The sequence below is a fragment of the Maniola hyperantus genome, chromosome 13, assembly GCF_902806685.2.
Source record: "Maniola hyperantus chromosome 13, iAphHyp1.2, whole genome shotgun sequence".
Classification (NCBI taxonomy): Eukaryota; Metazoa; Arthropoda; class Insecta; order Lepidoptera; family Nymphalidae; genus Maniola; species Maniola hyperantus.
The window spans coordinates 12,168,552-12,191,632 of record NC_048548.1 but is presented as its reverse complement, the minus strand read 5'-3'; the positions used below and the strand labels follow the sequence as shown (position 1 = coordinate 12,191,632).

At 38.6% G+C, this 23,081-nt stretch overlaps 4 protein-coding genes across 6 annotated transcripts; 2 read left to right on the top strand and 2 right to left on the bottom strand.

Annotated features, from left to right (window-relative positions):
• Positions 1–413: 413 nt before the first annotated feature.
• On the top strand, positions 414–7,108 carry LOC117987894 (nucleolar protein 12-like). Of its 2 annotated transcripts, XM_069502752.1 has the most exons (4): positions 414–603; positions 686–791; positions 1,390–1,892; positions 6,547–7,108. In XM_069502752.1, exons 1-3 carry the CDS (start codon positions 530–532, stop codon positions 1,864–1,866), a joined length of 657 nt encoding a protein of 218 aa, XP_069358853.1. In that variant the 5' UTR covers positions 414–529; the 3' UTR covers positions 1,867–1,892; positions 6,547–7,108. The 2 variants fall into 2 exon arrangements, with proteins under 2 accessions (XP_069358853.1, XP_034830850.1); XM_034974959.2 differs by lacking the exon at positions 6,547–7,108 and having other exon boundaries at positions 415–603; positions 1,390–1,935.
• On the bottom strand, positions 4,038–7,483 carry Nthl1 (Nth-like DNA glycosylase 1). 2 transcript variants are annotated; one of them, XM_034974562.2, is made up of 5 exons: positions 7,179–7,483; positions 6,968–7,102; positions 6,115–6,285; positions 5,394–5,553; positions 4,038–5,044 (listed from the first exon to the last, which is right to left on the bottom strand). In XM_034974562.2, the coding sequence occupies exons 1-5, from the start codon at positions 7,371–7,373 to the stop codon at positions 4,143–4,145; spliced, it is 1,563 nt and encodes a 520-aa protein (XP_034830453.1). In that variant the 5' UTR covers positions 7,374–7,483; the 3' UTR covers positions 4,038–4,142. The 2 variants fall into 2 exon arrangements, with proteins under 2 accessions (XP_034830453.1, XP_069358852.1); XM_069502751.1 differs by having other exon boundaries at positions 7,320–7,483.
• Positions 7,484–7,678: 195 nt separating this feature from the next.
• EMC3 (ER membrane protein complex subunit 3) lies at positions 7,679–10,795 on the top strand. Its single transcript, XM_034974569.2, has 5 exons — positions 7,679–8,039; positions 8,148–8,286; positions 8,660–8,777; positions 9,288–9,449; positions 10,130–10,795. The coding sequence occupies exons 1-5, from the start codon at positions 7,891–7,893 to the stop codon at positions 10,303–10,305; spliced, it is 744 nt and encodes a 247-aa protein (XP_034830460.1). The 5' UTR covers positions 7,679–7,890; the 3' UTR covers positions 10,306–10,795.
• A 703-nt stretch (positions 10,796–11,498) lies between these two features.
• On the bottom strand, positions 11,499–22,740 carry LOC117987541 (developmentally-regulated GTP-binding protein 2). Its single transcript, XM_034974566.2, has 8 exons — positions 22,454–22,740; positions 22,043–22,203; positions 21,218–21,388; positions 20,320–20,463; positions 15,443–15,550; positions 13,959–14,116; positions 13,373–13,499; positions 11,499–12,916 (listed from the first exon to the last, which is right to left on the bottom strand). Exons 1-8 carry the CDS (start codon positions 22,515–22,517, stop codon positions 12,755–12,757), a joined length of 1,095 nt encoding a protein of 364 aa, XP_034830457.1. The 5' UTR covers positions 22,518–22,740; the 3' UTR covers positions 11,499–12,754.
• Positions 22,741–23,081: the final 341 nt, after the last annotated feature.

Here is a 23,081-nt window from a genome sequence, read left to right as displayed (position 1 = left end):
CAGTGTTACCCAACTACCGAACTTTAATTTTTCCCTATATTTGGGGAATTATCAGTTAAATAAATATTCTAGATATGTTTGATAAATAATATTGATGAACTATCGATTTGTTTTATACCTGTATGTATAGTGCGCGCAATACAAGTATAGTCCAATATGAAGTTGTAACATGACGATTGGTGCAGGAGTCTTAGGTTTACAAGCCCAGCCGTCATGTTGGCACCATTGCTTTGTTTGTCTTATTTCTTTTACTATAGGGTTTATTATTGTGTGATTTGCAATGGTGCCAATATAACGTCAGAGGGCAAGTTATAGTGAACGGTATGCACTTGGTTTATGGCACTACATTACTTTACTCTATGGAGGCCTTAAAGGACTGTTATCCAGGGCCGTAAAATAAATTAAAAAAAAAATTACTCTATGGTTTATGGTCTGTGTTTTTTAGGTTATGTTAATGTGATTTTGTGTGGATTTTGTTTATTTTAATAATAATAATATAAAAAATCAGCCTTAAATAATTTTCATAAAAATGGGAAAGAGTCAAAAGAAGAATACTGCAAGAAAGCGAAAAGTAAATTTAGTTTTTGATGAAGCTAAACGAAAGTAAGTCTAACTTATGTGACTTATTGAAAGAAAGACATCAAACAGTGATCAAAAGATTCATTTGAATTTTACCTAATTTCAGGGATTTTCTTTGTGGTTTCCGGAAAAGAAAGTTAGAGAGAAAAAAGAAAGCACAGGAGGAGCTGCAACGAATGTTAAAAGAAGAAAAACGGCGAATAAAACAAGAGGTAGGTACCTACCTATCAGATACTATTTATCCATACTAATATTATAAATGCGAAAGTGTGCCTGTCTGTCTGTCTGCTAGCTTTTCACGGCCCAACCGTTCAACCGATTTTGATGAAATTTGGTCCAGAGTTAGCTTATATCCCGGGGAAGGACATAGGCTACTTTTTATCCCGGAAAATCAAAAAACCGAAATCCACGTGAACGAAGTCGCGGGCATCAGCTAGTTTAGTCTATAAATCAAGTGTTTCGTCTAGTGGTAAATAAAATTGCAAGCTAAATTTAACCAAATTTACTTTTGCTGTATGTATATAAATATGATTATGAATATCTATTGCAAAGTTTGATAAAAAACTAGTCAAAATTGTGTAAAACTTATAATATTAATTGCCTGGAACCCAAGATGTGACTGACTGACTAATTTATCAACATATAGCTCAAAGTACTGGGCGGATCAGCTAAGAAACGATTTTTGAAAATTCAACCCTAAGGGGATAAACTATTTGTTTGGAATTTGTGTAGTCCACGCGGACGAAGTCGCGAGCATAAGCTGTTAGAAAATATAATAAATAACCAGTGCAATTATTTTTAAACTTGTAGAATAAGGAGTCATACAAGAAGCTTGTAGTGTCCAGCCGTCCCATTCCTGACATAGAACAATTGCTCCAGGAGGAGTACGAGGATGATGATGTCAATGTTAAAATTGTAGAACTCTCTTCAGAAACACTTCAAAAGAGAGACATAGTTATTGGCGAGAACAGACCAAAAGTTACTGCACTGAAAAAACAAGATAAAATAGTCAAAAACGACTCCAATGAAATACCAGGAATGAATACACAAGAAGAAAGTATATCAGAAGACGAAAACTGTGATACTGATGATAAAAATTTAAAATCAAAGAAAGAAGTAAAAAAAATACTGAAGAAACAGGCTACAAAGAAATTACAGAAGAGCAAAGTCTTCCAAATGAAGTCTAAGTTAGACAGAGTACAGAATAAGAAAACCCAGAAAAAGAAAGTCAAAAATGATCAGAGAAAGGAGAAATCTAAAAAGAAAAATCATAGGAAGAAACACTAGTGCCTTACTTGTATCAATCTATGATAGTATGTACCTATCTAATGCTGCAGATATAATTAATTAAACCTACTTAGTTTGTTTTTATATTGTAGTGGAGTGATGGGGTAATCACATTTAGCTAAGTCTGTTGTACACAATGTCTGTACTGTGGAAAAGTACAGCTCTAGATTTAGACCTGTCCATTTGGCTTAGAGATTACATATAACAGCCTTACTTATGTCACTTTTTCAATACATCAACCCATCGCCTGGCTCACTACTGAGCACAGGTCTCCTCTCAAAATGAGAAAGGTTTGGCTATAGTCCTCCACATAAGCCAAGTTCATATTAGCAGACTTCACACACTTTTGAGAATCCATACTAATATTATAAATGCGAAAATGTCGGTCTGTCTGCTAGCCTTTCACAGTCCATCCATTCACCTGATTTTAACAAAATTTGGTATGGTTGGTTTGTCCTTCAATCACGTCGCAACGGATCAACGTGATTTTTTGCATGGGTATAGTTAAAGACCTGGAGAGTGACATAGGCTACTTTTGAGTCTGCAAAATCAAAGAGTTCCATGGGATTTTAAAAACCCTAAATCCAGGCGAATGAAGTCACACGCATAATGAACTCTCAGGCATGCAAGTTTCCTCACGAATCACGATGTTTTCCTTCACTGTTAAAGCAAGTGATATATTAAAATGCTCATAGGGGTTTGAAATTTGTGTACTACACATGGACGAAGTCGCGAGCATACTAGTTTGTATTCATATAATAAGGTACATAGAGTTAAATTAAAACAGTTGTAATTAACATGATTTTAATTTCCAAATATTAAGTTTACATGCACAATAAGTCCTCATTTTCACAAGCATCTGAATAAACATGCATGAATGCAAATAAAGAATAAAATAAATAGGTACAGTATCTACTACTTTTTTTAAAGTCACATCTGAAAAATTCGTTTGCGCAGAAAAGTACAACCTATACCGATGACCAATAGGCTACTTGACTCATATCTAATTTCGTCCAATAAATGATTATTTATTATAGTATTTTGCTTAAGACAACGAAATATATCAATAACAATTATTAAAAACGCAGGATGGATATATAAATCCAATTTAAAAAAATACAATTTTTATTTTTATTTGAAACGCAGAAAACGCTGTCAGCCATGATGTGACAAAGTGTAAATATGTAAACAAAGAAATGTCATCCCTATGTCACGCGGGGACTAACGTAGTATCCATATATGTAAAATTTAGAGTCCTGACTAACTTATATATCAACGCACAGCCTAAACATCTAAACAGCTGGTCCTAGATACATGAAATTTGGTGGGTGTGTTCTTTGTAGGTAAAGAGAAGGTATCCACTAGGAAAGGATTTTTTGAAACTCCACCCCTGAGTGGGTTAAATGGAGGTTTGAAATTTATGAAGTCCACGCGGGCGAAGTCACAAGCATAAGCTAGTTTTTATATATTTCTAAAAACTCATAGTAAACGTAAAAAAATATCGTTTTCTCGTTATAAATTGAATAAGTTATTAAGTAAGACTTACAACAAAGTGATCTTTGCAAAAATAAATTTGGGTTGAAGTCGTTAGTCATATAGGATCCCTTTAAGCAAGTCTTTGCGTGTTACGTATATTTATTTCACTGAGCACTCTAATTCACAACTTTCCTGTGGTCGTTATCGATGCGTTTTTTACATTCTTGGATGATACATTAACGATAATTACTATATTTTTCATGTAAACTAGTATAGAAGTCATGTTTATTAAACTTTGGGAGGTTATGCTGTTGTTTACAAATGCATGACGTCAGAGCACAGATAATCTATCGGCCAAACTGTTTTTACCTGTCTAAGAAAAAAATATTTTTAAATTAAAGTTTTACGGTTTTTAGGGCGCAAAAAAATATAGTGTTAATTTTTTTGATATAATAGGACAAATATTAACCATTTAAGACCAACTTAAAAAAAGTGTCAAGTAGCCTATTACAGACCTTATTACTTAATGTTAAGATTTTAAACACAAGAACAAAATAGATTCGCGCTCTTTCGCTCATAATTCGCGCGTACAAAACATTCCGCGTAGGCAACAAGCAACAGTGGTCGGACGTGCGCTTTACTGAACACTTGGCAGTCATCTTTGAATCGATTTTGGACTCAGCAAGTTTATTAAAATGTTCTTGTAGGAGAGTTTTATTTAACCATTACCTTTAATAACACCAGGTATAAAGGTATAGGTATAAGGTAAGGAAGAAGAAGTTAATGAAATAATGATTATCTTAAGTTTTGTTCCTGGTTTTCGTAGGTTTGTTAACTATTTCTTTTTTCTTAGACAAATTGTCTGTTGAACTATTTTTATTAGCAATTCTAGGAGACTTTCTTTTTACACCTGTTTTTAATTCCTCAGGCATTTCTAATGGATCAGTCCCTGTTATTTTATCAATATCCATTTTGCACATTCCTGTGTTCGTACTCAAGGTTGTACAATCATGATACTGTTCATCTTCTACATTTTCAACTTCTATTTTAATTTTGCTTGGACTTAATACTTTTGGATTAACCTTTTTTATTTGTTTACCTTTTACACAATTAGTTGATGCATAGTCTAAATTAATATTCTCCATTTTTGCTTTCCTAGATTTTTTATTAGATGTTGTTTCTGTATCACTAGATAGACTGATTATTTTTGTTGAATTATCGTTTATTTTCATATCTTTGACAAGATCAGTAGATGCATTATCTAAATCAACCCTCTCAACTTTAATGTCTTCTTTTAATTTCCTTGGTGATGTTTTATTAGGAGATTTCTTTCTTTTATCACTTGGTAGACTGATTGTTGCTGATTTATCGCTTTGTGTTTGTGTAACTTCAACATAATCAGCTGAGATATCATTTACATCAGCTTTTAACTCCTCTTTAACTTTTTTTGGTGACTTTTTATTAGGCGATTTCCTTCCTTTACCACTCGAAGGGCAGATATCATTATTTAAACATTCATGACACATAGGGCCTATAGGTAAACATATTGTTTGTCCGAATCCCACCATTAAATGGTTGACTTCACTCCATAAGTCAAATGGTAACCATGCTTCTAGCGATTTGCGGGTGTCCTCAGGCGTGGTGGTGGATTTCTTGACCCAGCCTATTCTGTTGCTGATCCTGTGGACATGTGTGTCCACACCTGCAGATATTTAACAATATTTTATTAAATAATAACTAGGTAGCCACAAATGTTGATTCTTTAATGTAGGTACAGTGATTAAAGCAAATCTGACATAGTTGCCTATGTATTTCGAATATTCAAAATAGGTATGTATAATATACAATCCATTTCAAAATTTTATACTTTAGATACTTATTTATATCTTGTCCAATCTCAGCATTCTACCTAATCAGTAATTTACTGATTTCAACCTTTTTTCCAACTATCAATTTGGTTATTGCTGCAAAGGGTTACATTATGGTCTTTAGTTGATAATGGTTCCCTTGCTCACCCTATAATTATACAGTTTATTTTCTTAGTAACTTACCAATGCCAGTAACTTTATTCCATGCAACTTTCATACAAATATGTGCCATTTTTGGTCCAACACCAGTGAGCTTGCAGAGTTTCTCCACAGAATCTGGGATATCACTGTCATACTGATCCTTTAAGGTCTGTGTTGTTTTCTTTATATATTTCACTTTGGTCTGTTTGAAAAAAGAAATGAAATCAATTAAGTCCCGCAAATTGCTATTGCGCTGGAACCATGTCTCATCAACATCGAAATGACGTCATTTTGGCGTCAGCCGAAATAACAGTATACGAGAAATATACGATCAGCTCGAAACTTCAGTCTAGTGCTGACGTCACTAAAATGGCGGTCACGCGCATTAGCAATTAGTACTAAATTTGTTGTTAAGATGTGCTGGACAAATTATTTTTGCAAAAAATTTAAAACTAGTATTGATTGAATGTGAAAGAACTAGCTGCCCGCGAATTCATACGCGTGGATTTTAAAAATCCTGTGGGAACTCTTTGATTTTCCGGGATAAGAAGTAACCTACATATCTCTGCAGGTCTTAAACTATACCCATGCAAAAATTCACGTCATTCCTTTGCTCTGTTGATTGATTGAAGGACAAACCAACAAACTACGCACTTTTGCATTTATAATATGGGTAGTGATTAAGTAAACTACTTTGATAAGTTAATTTTTTGCTAGAAAAACTTGCCCTTAAAAGAATGATTTTTAGAAACTTAAAAGTAACCTTCCAAAATCCAACAGGGTAAATCAGCTGGCCCAACTCTTCATCACTTATGGTCAGTACATTGTCTACTGTGAGTCCTCGGGCCCGGAGGCGTTCCATGGCTGCAAACGTCACTTGATCCTTGGTTTGACTTGACAACATTAATGATATCAGACTTTGATATCTTATTACCTACAAAATAATGTTTTATATATATTTATCAGTATTAATTACTAGCTGACGCCCGCGACTTTGTCCGCGTGGAATTAGGTTTTAAAAACTCTTTGATTTTCCGGGATAAAAAGCCTATGTCACTCTCCAGGTCTTTATCTATACCCATGCAAAAATCACGTCAATCCATTGCACCGTTGCGAAGTGATTGAAGGACAAACAAACACACTTTCGCATTTATAATAAGGGTACTGATTTATTTCACATTGAAAAAACTTCCAGGCAACTGCAATGTGCATGGATATGGTTGATTTCTCTTACTGACAGCAAAACAAAAGGGCTGAATGGGCTGATGTGTGGCTGAATGAAATTTATCCCAGCCATTGCCCTTTACCATGTCACAAAATAGTGACAACTATACAATTGTAAATGCTAAGTAGTGCAGGTACAATTTATTGTTCTGATTTTTTAATAATTATATCTAAATTAAGCAAAAAAATGTTTGTTACTTGTGGTACAACTAAGACAGGTTTTTTTCACCACAGAATACCCCCTGATATTTATATTTCAGTGTCCTTAAATCTATTTTGTTATTATTAGGTAGGGAAGTTATGAAGTTCCCTGCCGGTAGTCTCCTCGGTTGAACGTGAAATACATGGAAAGCGGTTTGTTCTAGTACGTATTAAACTGTATGTATACCTACTTTTGGGGAAGCATCTTTGTCCATACTCATATGGCATCCCATGGAGTCTACTGGAGCGTCGTTGTTAGACCTCATGTTCCTCAAATTAATCAAAAGCTCTTTCCAATGTGGTGGTTCCCACAGTCCTTTACCTTCCTAAAACATCATAAGTAGGTAGGTTATCTAAAGCTTATAAATACGAAAAATAAAGTTTACAAGTTAGCCTACCTACCTCTTTTATGGGAAAATCCTTTTCGAACTCTATTTTTACATGAGGCTTTTTCTCGAATTTAAACTTATTTAAATCAGGAATATTATTAAATTGAGTTTCAACCTCAAGGTCTTTAGGATTAGTATCATAATTAGTATTTACTTTGTTAGCGACACTATAACCTTCTGCAAGTGTTTTCATTTTCCCACGCGGCATATCCGTAACTATTTTAGCAAACCTTTTGATTGTTAATTCTTAAAAATAATTGTTTATAAAAGCGATTTCCGAAAAATTCAAAACCAACATTCAAATCCACATCAAAACAAACTTACCACAGAACACAAGATCAAGACAAGATCGCAATGTTTATTTTATACTTTTTGTAAAGGAGGCTCTGCTCTGACTTCTTGGTTTTGTTCATTTTAGTGTTGCATGCAATGAAAAATCAAATCTCCCTAAAATAAATATCCACTATAGTGAAAGTTTATAGACCAAAAATTGTCTATAGTTTACTAATTGTTGGGTCAGTTACTCTGTGGGTGGTGCGAAGTGCGAATTTTCAAAATGTCAATTTGGAATTGACGTTGTTGTCAAAATAAACTACACAGAGTACATTCAATGTACTCTGTGAGAGTACATTATATTACATACTGATAAACTTTAAATTAATATTAAATATATTATTTTATCCTTTCAATAATCAATTACGAAAACTCTGCTATTTTTATAAACCATGGCAGAGTTATTACTCGATCCAAACATACGTTTATGGGTGTTTTTGCCCATAGTCATTATCACCTTCTTGGTTGGAATTGTAAGGCACTATGTATCGATTATATTATCTTCCCAGAAGAAAATTGAGCTTTTGCAAGTGCAGGACAGGTATATATAGCACCTTTTATATAAAATTGAAAATTCACGATATAAGATGATTAAAGGGTATAACCTAAAGTGGACCTTAACTAAGCTTTTCCCTTTAATATTTCCTAGTCAGGTGATGATACGAGCTCGATTGCTTCGTGAGAATGGCAAATACTTGCCCCGAAACTCGTTTGCGATGCGGCGGCACTGGTTTAATAATGAAGACACTGGATACTTCAAGGTCCAGAAAAGAGCAGCAGCTTCTCAGGTATCGTAGATTATCATCTCCAAACCCACAGTCCAAACCTATGGATTTCTAAATTAACAATTTATATTATGGTAAGTATAAATAATCTTTCTTAGCAAATAGTTTCTTAGAAAAATGTTGTATGTAGCCAATGTGATATTATATAAAAAATCAATCCTGTAATACAATTCAGATCTATGTAGATCATAATGAATTAATTCACCATCAAGTTGTTCTACAGGGTTTTAATTATTCATCTTAGGCACTCACTTATGAAACCCTTCTCATATGAGGAGAGACCGTTCAGTAGTAGGCTGGTGATGGGTTGATGATTATGATGTCAGTTATTTTCTTTTATATACTACACAATTATAAATTGTACACCTTTATCCAGAACCCCATGACAGATCCGGGCATGATGACAGACATGTTGAAAGGCAACGTGACCAATGTACTGCCCATGATTGTGATCGGAGGATGGATTAATTGGATGTTCAGCGGATTCCTGACCAGTAAGTTGGCATTGCCTCATTGATCTATAGCATGAGTCTTTGTTTCTTTATTCCTTAGAACTTAGGGCTTAATATTGTGTGATTAGCAATGGTGCCAACATATTATTAACGCGTCAAGTTTCGATGAACGGACAATACTTGGATAGATTATACATTTTATAATTTTTATGATAGTTGTTTTTTCACTTCAAGGCTAAATAACTTTAAATAATACCAAAAATTGCGGGACCGGCAGGATTCGAACCTACGGGGCTTGCGCCCGACGCTTTAACCGCTAGGCCACGGTTCGCTTGCTGCCAGTGACGAAATTTGTGATATGTATGTACACTGTTGATGCCATCTAGTAGCGACACTTTGCACTTTGTAGGCACTGGCAGCAAGTGAACCATGGCCTAGCGGTTAAGGCGTTGGGCGCGTACCCACAAGACGTAGCTTCGAATTCTGCCGTTCCGCAATTTTTGATATGTATTTAAAATTATTTAGATCATAATACAATCTGTTACTCTCCAGCTAAGGTGCCGTTCCCACTGACGCTACGCTTCAAGCCGATGCTGCAGCGCGGCGTGGAGCTCGCGTACCTGGACGCGTCGTGGGTGTCGTCTGCGTCGTGGTACTTCCTCAACGTGTTCGGGCTGCGCACTATTTATGCTCTTGTTTTGGGAGAGAATAATGGTAAGGTCATCCCACAGACTAATGGCCGATTCACACTGTGAAAGCAGCGGCACGGCGAGCACTTTCAGTGTGAAATAATTTTAAACTTTATCTACATACTAGCTGATGCCCGCGACTTCGTCCGCGTGGAATTAGGTTTTTTAAAAATCCCATGGAGATCCCTTTGATTTTTCGGCATAAAAAGTAGCCTATGTCACTCTCCAGGTCTTTATCTATACCCATGCAAAAAATCACGTCAATCCGCTGCACCGTTGCGACGTGATTGAAGGACAAACCAACAAACCAATAAACCAACAAACAAACACACTTTCGCATTTATAATAAGGGTACTGATTAGTCTGTAAGTTAGTGCATGTTAGTTTATAAGCAAAGTTTCACCTGTAATTGACGACCATACTGTTTATTGTATGTATTTAAATGTGCGGTCTTTTATGTATGGAAGTTGTCGGTGATAAATAAATTAAAAAAAAAAAAAAAAAAAGACGAAGTATTGCTAGAAAAGCTCGAAAAAGTCACGCGCGTCTTGTCAGCTGTACTGCCCGCGGCGACGCGATGTTTCTTACTTCAGAAATAAGTGCTATAATTCCCAATTCCATCATTTTCACTCCAAACACACGTTTCCTTGCCGAATGTAGAAACGCCTACATAATTAAATTATGATTGTTGTTTGTTTTTTTCAGCGGCTGACCAGTCAAAGGTGATGCAGGAACAAATGTCGGGAGCCGCGATGGCGATGCCTCCAGACCCTAAAGCCGCCTTCAAGGCCGAGTGGGAGGCGCTGGAGATCACCGAGCACCGCTGGGCGCTCGCCTCCTCTGAGGCTGACATATTAGCCAGCACCGAACACTCTCAGTAGTCAAATTGTAGTATAAGCTATGCCCTAATTTATGAAAAATAAAATATATTAACTACTTATTTACTAAGATTTTGTTATCTCTTTAGACATCAAACTATCGTTATTTTAAACTATTATTATTTATACTTTTCTATAGTCCGCGACAGGTTGAGATGGCAATCGGGGTAAGAGGCGGAAGACGCCCTGAACGTTCTCGCGCTCGCCCCGCACCGGGTTAGCGCGGGGGCTGTGCGGCGGGGCGTTCTCTCCCCGATTAACATCTTGACCTGTCACCAACTATATCTATATTCTGTCGGTTGATCTATTTGATCTGATAGTTCACATCAGGATTATCAATATTTGCTAGGAAGAACCAACAAGGAACTGTTGCATTTAGATATAACCAACAAGCTAATTTTCTAACGATTGAGATATGGTCGGGAAGTTTGTTATAATATCATAGGATTCATAGGTTTTAATATGAATAAAATATATTTATTACACACAAAAACTTGCGTATTTTATTTTTGGATCACATCCATACTAATATTATAAATGCGAAAGTGTGTCGGTCTGTCTGCTAGCCTTCCACGGCTCATCCGTACAACCGAATTTGACGAAGTTTGGTACAAAGATAGCTTGGCTTCTGGGGAACGACAGGCTACTTTTTATCCCGGAAACCCAGAGTTCCCACACGGGATTTTAAAAAACTTAAATCCACGCGTACGAAGTCGCGGGCATCCTCTAGTGCAAAATAAATAGATAATACCTTTTCACAAAGTGAGCTTCGTGGGTGCGTAATTTTTAAGAAACCTATCACAAATAAAGTATTAGGTACGAGAAAATAAACAGTCCAATAAAGAAATCATGAATTAAAGTAAAAAGATGTTTTTTTCAGTTGAAACGCATATAGTTTGCGTCAAGTCGAAATGGCAATCGGAATATGAGGCGGGGGACGCCCAACCCCCCCGCACAGCTCCCGCGATTGCCACGTTGACCTGTCGCGAACTATACCTTCTACGCGTTCTATTTTCTGAATAAAATAACGAACGACCAGCGCCGCCATAACATATTTATTTAGATAAAACTTGAACTTTAAGTTCAAGATGTTTTTTATTACTCGTATTTATGTTTTCATAATATTTTTTCTATGCATATAGGATGAGGGAGGGAAAGGAGGAATGTTGGATGGAGGGTGGTGAAATAAAAGGATATTATAAAAAATTTAATAAATAATTTTATTGCAACATTTTTTTTAATCAGCCATGATCGGTTTAACACTTTGGCTGTACTTCCAATACAAGTGTAAGTTTAACAAAACGCATTTATTGTCGATACACGTTTCCGAGTATCCACCCTAGGGTGGCAGTTTTAGGTGGATAAACAGCATAACGCGTTGTGGTATTGCAATCAGGTGATTACGATCAGCGTGAGAACACCAACCTAAATATAGCTCTAAATTTATTTTAAAAAACCATTACAATTCGCAAAAACCATATTTATTCTAATGGAAAACATTTTACGTTTATACATAAGTTTAATAGATTAATAAACTGGAAAATGAAATCTTTATAGTCAATTTTTCAATTCCACGTAGTAAATTACATAATTATTTACTACAATAGTTTGCAATAATTTTTTTTCCTTTACCCGCGCGATTTCGGGTCAAGTTGATTGAATAGTATTCAAGAAAATTCTTTCTGTAAGTAAGTAGCTTACGTAATTAATTGACAACAAAACTAAGGTAAATGATAAGAGAGTAAATTTGTCGTAAGTTAATTATTTAAGCTTCTTACGCGAGTAAAACTAACAGCTGTATCTAGTCATGATCAGCTCTTATAGCCAACAGTTACAAAACAAATACACTCATGAATGCAAAGTCAGATTCGGTATTAGTACCAATTTGAACAGTGGTACTGACTCTGAGCACAACCTAATGTTAGAGTATTCGCATACTCTTCTTACTAATGTAATATGAAAAGGACAGACGCAGTTTGGCAGTTTTAAATTTTATTTTAAGATGATAAAACCCGCGATTTTAGCGCACAGTCGCGAGCCTACTGTTTGAATTTGTAGCGTGCACTAAAATTTAGAGTCTTTAAATGTAAAGTTCATGTTCTGTCCCTTTTTAGCAAGAAAAGGATGCAGATACTCTAAATTTCGTTTAGAGAAAGACAACGGAATCGGTGCCATTATGAAGTTAAAATATAGAGCTGGGAATCACATGGTCTTTTTCTCGATGAGCTGCACGACATTCCAAGAATGCAGTAAATCCAGATTTGCTGTTGCATATGAGCATATTATAAGCTTGCGTTTAGCGTCCGTCTACTTTGGTGGTCTACTTTGATGAGCTCCACGACGTCTTAGACGTAACGATTTGTAAGATGACGTAATACCCGGTTCGCTGTTAGTACCAATTTGAACCGTATGAGCTTGGGTTTAGAGTTGCAAGTTGCGTGATGCTTCACTACTACTTCTTGATGAGCTGTACAACATCCTGGTCGTTGACGGAGTGCGCCAGGCCGACTCGCTGCGGCGAGTACTTGGTGCTGGTGCCCCACACTAGCGCGTACTTGAGCGCGCTCGCTAGCGTGCGATGGATCGAGTGACACACATGCTCGATTGTCACGCCCTGTAATAATATGGATGTCTAACTGCCGCACTCAGAGTCGCTTAATCATTACTTAAGTTTAGTTAAAACGAGGCAGCTATATCTCTCACATAAATCTGTCTCGTAACTCAATCTTAATTGACGATTAGCGACTCTGAGTACGGCTGAAAGTGAAACTTCTGCTGAAAACTCGTTCGGCGAGTCGAATCGTTCACAGACTTATCTGATACCTGTCGCTACAGTGCCGGGCAGGAAATATTGCACATCACTACTATATACTAATGAACGACCAGACGTCACTGAGGGTGCATTGGTGCTATTAGCACCACTGAGTCGGTGCCATTTTGTTTATTCAATGACCCTGTCGTTACGAAGTAATAAATAAGTCAATGGATAAAAGCAAATATGTATGAATAATTATTTAATTTGGATGAACGACTGTGTACGCTTTAATTATTCAGCTCGACTGATACTCACTCTTCTCAGGATAAGTCCATCATCAAAATCTGGCGGCTGTCCCGGCTTCTTGGTGTAGACTCGGATGAGGGCCAGGTACTCCCACAGCGTCTCCAGCAGAAAGTCCAGGTTAAGCTTCATGTTACAACTGTAAAAAAACATCATGCAAGTAAAAACAAACAAAAATAAATTTACATTTACACGATGTCTAATAAAAAAAAAAAATGTACGTATGTTAGAATATTAGAAATAGTGCTTTAAATGTAAAAAAAAAAAAAAAAAAAATATGTTTACAAGTGATAACCGGTGTACTAAGGTTAGCATAACTAATTTTTATCCTATTGTGTATTTATGGTGTAAATAGAACGGTAAAATATGAAGCTGGTAAGTTTGAAAGGGGCGTCTTAGCCTGCCAAACTATGTTTAATTATATTTTTATGTGTTTATCCTAGGTTAATAGGTCATAAACTATGTATATATTTTTGTTAATTATTAATAAAGACATTTTTCAAACAAACAAACAAACAAACAAACAATAAATCAAAAAATGTTTGCATGTATACGTGCGGTTGCCGGAAACCACTGGTCCGCAGTACACGGTTCATACCTGACAACGACCGAGTGTGGTTGTCGCGCTATCCGGTCCACCTCCTGTATGGAGATCTGATCGATCTTGTTGTACACGTAGAGGCACGGCAGGTACACGCGGTTGCCGAGAATCACGTCGATCAACTCGTCTGGAGTGCAGTCTTCGCGGAACAATACCTTCAAAACAGATTAAAAATTATTTCCCACTTGTTTGAAAATTGTTTCATTATTTAAAAAAATGTCAATCGGCTCTTTTCGCTACGCTACAAATAAAATAACCATCCATCAACTTATCCAACACGAAAATAATAAAAACAGTTTTAGGTACCAATGTGCCAGCGAGGTTCTGTTCGGTGCTTTCTCCATACAAACGTAGGAGGGAAATACAACAATATTCGATATTGTACGCACAAAACTAAGAATTATATTGATTTATCTCGTCATTATCTAGGTTCAATGATATCTAAAACATTGAAAAAAAATATTGATTTAAAAGTTACGAGCCTCAAAAGAATCCTATTTTAACACTAAATTTATGACAACTTTGGGCGTAAATAAATAAGATTAGGGATATGAAAATTGTAAAACAATTTATCATTAGACGTAGTTTATTTATTCATTAGTTGAAATAACTTTACTTTGCAAACATAAATTCAGTAGTTTTTTCTCAAAAATACTTTTCCTAAACCTTTTTCGCGCGTTTGATTTCAGTGATAATCATCGTGCCTCTCAACTTTCTCATACAATGTCAAGTGAAAAGCAAACACGTTACCCACGTGCGCTGCCAATTTCGGTCGAGCGTCCTGCGTCACCTTAAGTGTAGCACTAACATAAATTAGGTATTTTTGAATGCACATTTCTTTTCTAAAATGAAAATGAGTATGGATGTTTTCATACATGTAACACAATTTTTAAATTATATAAAAAAGAGGAAAAAGAATTGTCATTAGATTTTACAAGGCAAGACTGCTCAATTTATTATTGTTTTGACATTATTGAATTTTATTTCATGTTTTAGCAGTCTTTGAAGAATAAAGAAATCTATCTTTATTGCGCAGTAATACCGGCGTCTCATGGTGCGTGATTCTGCGGATTATCACGCACGGACAACCACGCACTGCACACAAGGCTCGTCATTTTGAAGTGACCGACTCGCCGCGGATCGGATGCACCGCGACGGACATGTCTGCTTGCGCTACCACGGACAATATCTTCCCGTGGTGCGTCAGTGCGGGCTGGTCCGCGTTCGTCCGCAATCAGTGGCGTGCACAGGGTTTGAACCTAGGATAAGCAGTAGGTAGCTAACTACCTATTTAATGACAGGTCATCATGAAAAATGAGCACTAAGCCATTTCTACTAGGGTAAGCAGTGCTTTTATGCCTCTATGATCTGCACGCCACTGTCCGCAATACCCCGCACCGTGACAAGCAAGTATTAGGTTTACAAACCATTGAAAAGTACCTATTTTAATAAACATTTTGATTATTTTTGTATTTATTTACCTCAGCATTGAATATTTTATATTCGTGTAAAATCATCTGGACCATCTTCTCGTCTACTTTGGTAAGCTGACACGTGGAATTGAACGATAAACCACCACCTTTCTTCACCTGGAAATAGTTTTAAGCGACCGTTTGATTAAAAAAATAAAAATAAAGGCCGCGATTACATCTATTAGTTCTACTCACGTAAGTGTTAAGTTTCTCAGGTTAAAAGGAGGGCGTGTACGCACGTCAGTGAAACAAGCCGGGTGGTAGCACACTGCTTTAATGTCTAAAGTGAAAGGCCCGCGTTGCGAGTCGCAGCGCGCACATATAGGTAGTTAGGTACATCTACATAACATCCCTTCCCCTTAGGCTAAGAAACACGATTAGACCTACGTATTATTATCTAACTATTAACTAAATCGATATATCACTATCGTGATGCGGATCCGATAACGGTGTGGAGAAAATCGGACTTATTGCCCGTCGCCTGCGCGCGACGTCGTCGTTGCCAGCGCGCGGCGGTGACGCTTGGCAATCTACCGGCGGCGCAGGCGTCTCTTCTTGCCCGGGCTCCCGTGCCGATTCTCCTTCCCTTTCTGGTTGTGAGTGGACTGCAGCAGGTGGTGTTACGTCTGGTATCACGTCCGGGTCCCAGGTCCGGTCGTCGCTTGCCGCCGAAGATGTTCGTGGTCTAATCTGATCGATATGTCTGGTGATTTCGCTGTCCAAATTTGGCACATATACCACATACATAACATGCCCGATTTTCTTTTTAATAATTCCTTCTATCCAAGAGAACTTTTTAGTATCCCTGTTTTTAGTTACCCATACGTTATCATTTTCCTTAAACTCCGCACGTTGTACTCCTTTGTAATGTTTAGCCTGTGAGGACTGTTTACGTTCGACAGTATGAGTGAGGTCCGTGGACGAGGGTGAAGGCGTGACGGGGTTTAATAAGTCCAACCTCGAGCGTAACGCGCGCCCGTATACCAATTCCGCAGGCGACTGATCAGTGGTGCTATGCTTTGAATTACGGTAATCAAATAAAAACTTATTAATCCTTTCGTGAAGAGACTTTTTATTATATCCGTCTAAAATAATACCCTTTAGCCCCTTTTTTACAATTTTCACAAAACTCTCGGCTTGGCCATTGCTGGCTGGGTGATATACTGGGGATAAAACATGTTCAATACCGTTACGTTTACAAAAATCATTAAATTCGATCGAAGTGAAAGAAGAAAAATTGTCACTCACCAGCGTATGCGGAACCCCAAAACGTGACATCATGTCATACAATTTATTTATAACTGCCTTCGAATTGTATGACGAAGACATATCATAACATTCTACCCATTTACTATAAGCATCTACAATGATTAAAAACACGCAATTATGAAACGGGCCCAAGAAATCCACATGAATTCGGTGAAATGGGTGCGGTGGCAGCGGCCAAGGCGCGAGCGCGGCGTGCGGCGGCGCGGGGCGCAGCGCGGCGCAGACGCCGCACGCCGCCGCCAGCGCCTCCAGCGCCGCGTCCACGCCCGGGAACCACAGCCGCTTGCGAGCCTCCGCCTTCATTTTCACTACCCCGAAATGTGAACTATGTAGTTCTTTACAAATAGTGTTTTGTAAGTTTAAGGGAATAACGACTTTGTGTCCACGCATTAGAATACCATTTTCGTATGACAACTGTGACCGACAATTAAAGAAGGACTTTAAATTCTCGTCAGTTATTTTCCTAGGCCAGCCGTTCATTACGTACCGTATAACTATAGCTAGGTGGGGGTCGCGAGCCGTTTCGCGCCGTAAGTCACTTAGTGTCACCGGCAGGTCGCCGTCTACTACGAAGTTGACGTAGGTTGCGCGATCTTCGCCCTCCGCGAGTTCTTCTTGAGTTTCCGCGAGCCCCCCTGCCCCGCCTGTCCTAGAGAAATAATCCGCGCTGTTCCGCTTGCTATCTATATATTCTATAGTGTAATTGTACGCCGTTAGGAATATGGCGTACCTCTGCAGGCGGTTTGCGGACACTTCAGGGACGCCTTTGTGCGGCCCGAATATTGCTAGCAAAGGTTTATGGTCCGTTCGTAATGTAAAGGGCTCGGACCGACCATACAAGTACTGATGGAACCGCCTTATGCCGAAAATGATAGCCGTAGCTTCTTTTTGAATTTGAGCGTAGTTTTTTTCAGCCGAATTCAACGTGCGAGAAGCGTACGATATCGGTCTTTCTAAACCGTCACTGCCGACTTGTGACAGTACGGCACCTAACCCGGTCGGCGACGCATCTACGGTCAATATTAGCTTGGCTCTAGGGTTAAAATGTGCTAGTGTCTTATCAGACGCTAAAATATTTTTTATTCGAATAAATGCGTCATCATGAATGCTAGTCCACTCCCACTTGGTATTTTTATTTAATAGATTATATAATGGACTTAATACGGACGACGCGTCGGGTACAAAGTTCCTATAATAATTAGTGAGACCCAAAAACGACTGTAGTTGTGATACGTTTGTAGGCTTAGGAGCTTGTAATATAGCCTTTACCTTATCGAGCGACTTCCTAATTCCGTATCTGTCTATGACGTGGCCTAAGTATGAAATTTCATCTTTAAAGAATTCGCATTTACTCATCTGTACCGTTAATCCCGCGTCATCTAAACGTTGTAAAACCGTATACAGCCTATGTTTGTGCTGCTCTTTATTCGCCCCCGTGATGAGAATGTCGTCCAAAAGAAATATGATTCCATCTATACCCGAGAGCAGGCATTCCATCGCCCGCTGGAAAACGGCCGGCGCGCTCGACAACCCAAAAACTAAACGGGTAAAATTGAAAAGACCGCGATGAGTGTTGATGCATGTTAGACTTTGCGAATCTTCATTTAAAATAAATTGATTGTATGCCATAGATAAATCTATTTTACTAAATTGTACGCCCCCATGTAATTTAGCTAACAAGTCATTCACTGTCGGCAACGGGTATTGGTCTATAACCAACTGTTTATTTATTGTAACTGAATAGTCGGCACATAGTCGAATGCTGCCGTTCTTCTTTAAAACAGGTACCACCGGCGATGCATACTCCGAGTGTTCGACAGGTTTCAAAATGCCCAAAGATAATAACCGATCCAGTTCCTTGTCTATTTTATCCTTTAACGCGTAGGGTACTGATCTCGCTTTAATGAAAATCGGCTTAGCGTCCGGTTTTAGGTGTAAGCTTATTTTATACTTATTAAACGATCCAAGATTGTCAGAGAAGACATTGGGAAACTGATTAGCGAGTTGTTTGACAATATTAGACTCGCCCCCGACCTGCATCTCCGTGCATAACGCATGCACGGCCGCGCCCCTTGCGGTTGCTAGTTCGAGGTCAAACTCGCGAATGAAATCCCGGCCTAGCAATGACGGTCTGCTTGCGCACACTACGTAAACATTCAATACTTGCGTACGACCATTATATGATACAGGTAATAGTACAATTCCGATTGTTTTAATATTTTCACCCGTATAACTAAATAACTTTTTGGTGGTGACTGTCAATGGTATAGTTGTTTAAAATGAGACTTGTAGGTACTTTCTGAAATTACGCTTACCGCAGAACCACTATCGATTTCAAATTCCAAAGCCAGACCACTGATCATGACGCGCTCCGTCATCGGTTTCCCTTTTACGCATCGTATATTATAAAAGGACTCACCGTCATCTCCGTCCACAGTACCTTCATCCACGTACTTTACTTTCCCCTCGTTAGGGCACATCCTACGTAAATGACCTTTAGTATTGCACTTTTTACATTTATAGGTTTTAAAACGGCACTGATTAGCCCTATGGTTGGAGAACCCGCACACACTGCACTTTTCCTTGTTGGTGACATGAAACACGCTGTCTGGACTCGCTGCGCCGACGCTGCTCGCGCCCGGCGCCGGCTGTGAGGAGGCCTGCCGCGCACACCGCACGCTCTCGGCCAGATCGATGGCCTTAGCGAGGGTCAGCTCCCGCTGGTTTTGCGCAAACAACTTGTCCCGCTCGCTTCCTCCAAGTTCTTGAATTCACAGTGAGCTGCTAATCCTCTTATCCTGGCTGCCCATTGAGTGTGACTTTCTCCTGATCGCTGTGTTGCGGCGTAAAATGTTGACTTTTCCGCAAACCCGAGCCTTTTTGGTGTGAAGTGATCGTCGAGTAGTTTCACTAACTCTTCGTATCCTAATTCTTCCACCTTCTTGGGTAACGCCAGGTCACTCGCCAACTTGAATGATGACTCACATAACGACGTTAACAAAATGGCCCTCCTCCTAGTGGTTGCTTTGTCCGTTATTGAGGTTATGTCGTTAGCAATAAACCATTGATTTAAACGCGACTTGTAGCTGTCCCATTCTTGTGAGAGATGGTCAAAAGTTGATAGGACCCCGTAAGAGACCCCGAAAGACCCCAAACCCGTCGGGAGCGATCCCGTAGACATTTCTACCAATTTCGAATCCCATCCTCGTCGCCACTGTTAAGTTTCTCAGGTTAAAAGGAGGGCGTGTACGCACGTCAGTGAAACAAGCCGGGTGGTAGCACACTGCTTTAATGTCTAAAGTGAAAGGCCCGCGTTGCGAGTCGCAGCGCGCACATATAGGTAGTTAGGTACATCTACATAACATCGATGGCAATCGGGGAGGGGCACAGCCCCCGCGTTAACGAGGTGCGGGCGAGCGCGGGTGACGTGCAGTCGTGCGCGGTGTTGCCCCCCCGACTCATACTCCGATTGCCATCTCGACCTATCGCGGAGTTATACGTGAGTAAAACTTACAGGTGTATCCGCAGCCTTATATGTCCTACAAGGTTCCATACTGCATTTTGAAGTGTGATAAAAAGACGCTGATTTGACTTGTAGTCATCATCAATATTATTACCTTGAAATAGATGTTGGGCTTGTTTTTGTTCAGCCTGATGCCCACGCTCTCCAGCTCGCGCTCCAGCAGCTGTCGGTGCACGTAGGGCTTGGTGGCGTCCAGCATCATCAGCACCAGGTCGGCTGTGCGAGCTACCGCTATCACCTGGAAAGAAAGAAAGAAAACTTTTTGATTTGATCACCAATGAGCCTTTCTGAATGAAGCTATGATAGCCTAGTGGTTAGGACGTCCACCTTCTAACTGGAGGTCGGGGCCCGGGGTTCGATCCCGGGCACACGCCTCTAACTATGTGTGTTTGCGAGTTATGTGTGTTTTAATTAATTAAATATCACTTGCTTTAACGGTGAAGGAAAACATCGTGAGGAAACCTGCATGCCTGAGAGTTCTCCATAATGTTCCATAATGACTATGGCCAAAACCATTCTCACTCAGAGTGGAGACCCGTGCTCTGTTGTGAGCCTTTCTATCCTTATAAGTAACCCATACCCATATTATAAATGCGTGTTTGTTCGTTGGTTTGTCCTTCAATCACGTCGCAACGGACCAACAGATTGACGAGTTTATTGCATGGGTGTAGTTAAAGACCTGGAGAGTGACATAGACTACTTTTATTCCGTAAAATAAAACCTAAATCCACGCGATCGAAATCACGGGCATCAGTTAGTCAGTACCCATATTATAAATGCGAAAGTGTGTTTGTTTGTTGGTTTGTCCTTCAATCACGTCACAACGGAGCAACGGATCAACGTGATTTTTTGCATTGATTTAAATAGTTAAAAGACCAGGAGACTGACAAGGGTGGGAAAATCAAAGGGTTTAAAAACCTAATTCCACACGGACGAAGTCGCGGGCATCAGCTAGTATTTATTGGTATAGAACACTAAGTCATATTTGTTACCTGTCGTCCTCTACCCTTGCCCTGGGCAGCACCTTCAATGATTCCAGGTAGATCGAGCAGCTGTATATTGGCACCTCTGTATTCTATCACTCCCGGGATACATGTCAGGGTTGTGAACTCGTAGCTCGCCGCCTCCGAGTGTGTGTGCGTCAGGGTTGACAGCAGGGTAGACTAGAATATAAACATTTGTTGACCTCAATTATTTTACAACATTTGGCATCATTAGAAGGCCCATATTATTTCGATTTTGACTAAATTTGGCACAGATAGTGGCCTAATTGCCAGGGATGGAAATAGGCTACTTTTTATTCTGTAAAATCAAAGAGTTCTTACAGAATTTTCAAAAACCTAAATTCACATATTCTTATAATTAACTAGCTTATGGCCAGGACTTCGTCCGCTTGGACTACACAAATTTCAAACCCCTATTTCACCCCTTTAAGTATTGAATTTTCAAAAATCCTTTCTTAGCAGATGCCTACATCAAAATAGCTATCTGCATGCCAACTTTCAGCCCGATTCGTCCAGTAGTTTGAGCTGTGCCTTGATAGATCAGTCAGTCACCGTTTCCCATTATACAACTTTAAATGTGAATTCTGCCTAGTCAGGCTCAGGTATAACTAACATTTTATAATAACCGTTAAACATAAGAGTTTAATCTCATTCTCATAGTCAAATCATATGCAGAAGTATCTGGAAACCCACCACATTATTATTCCTAGTAGACTCTGTAAACAACAGAAAGGAATCAAGACTCTCAGCAATGAAGAATATGATGCAGAGAGAGAGAGAAATTAATTTAAATATTATAGTAATTGTTCTTACCTTACCAACTGAAGGGAATCCTATGAGAGCAACTCTGGCATCACCTGATTTCAACACATCAAACCCTTCACCCTTGTCTCCACCTTTCTTTGTGGGCTCAAGTAGCTGCGATCTGTATTTAGCTAACTTCGCTTTTAATAGACCCAAGTGATACTCAGTGGCTGGAATAAAAATATATCAGACATGTTTATTTCTTTGTACAAATTAACTATTCCACTTAAGTAGATTTTTTAAAGTAAAGCCCTTAGGGGCATCTATCTTCCATTCCTTTTAACAATCCTTGTAATATGCTAGTAATCCTTAATCTGAGTATTGTTTATGTCTGGTTTATGTGAAACCAGACATAAAAGGTGTACAATTATGGCTTAACTAATTAAAAATACAGATTAGAGATAACAGGTCTTGTTTTACCTTTATTTTTCTGAGTTCTCGCTATTTCTTTCTCGATTTCGGAAATCTTTTCCAAAATACCCATGGTCCTTGTAACAACTAACTAACAACGCTTAAACTAAATCTAACACCACAAGATATGTTTTTAATGTTTTAACAAAAAAATAATCTCATTTCGACACAAAACCTATGGATAAAAATTGCTGAGAACAAGTATTTTTATGTTATTTTCTTATTATAGTGCCTAATAGGTTAGGTTACGAACTTCGCGATGTCAACATGTCAACATTAAATTGGTGATTTTAAATTCATGAATGACAAAATATGGACAAATGACATTTTGTGACGCTGACAGCCAACGACGACCGCCTCACGACAGCTCATGTGGCGTACCACAGATTATTATAAATGTGATGTGGCCAAGCAACGGCAAATTCGCGGACTATTCACATTTTTGGTTTCCTGAATCCTATAGAATTAAACACTCATGCAATTTCATAATAATTGATTTTATTAAATTTTCAACATCAATGGTGTACGGGAGGTCAGAGAACGAACACTTCTGCCACTGTACCTAAAGCTGTGACCTAAAGTAATACTGTTTGTCAACGATACACTTACAAATATATAGTTATTAAAGTATCGTTTA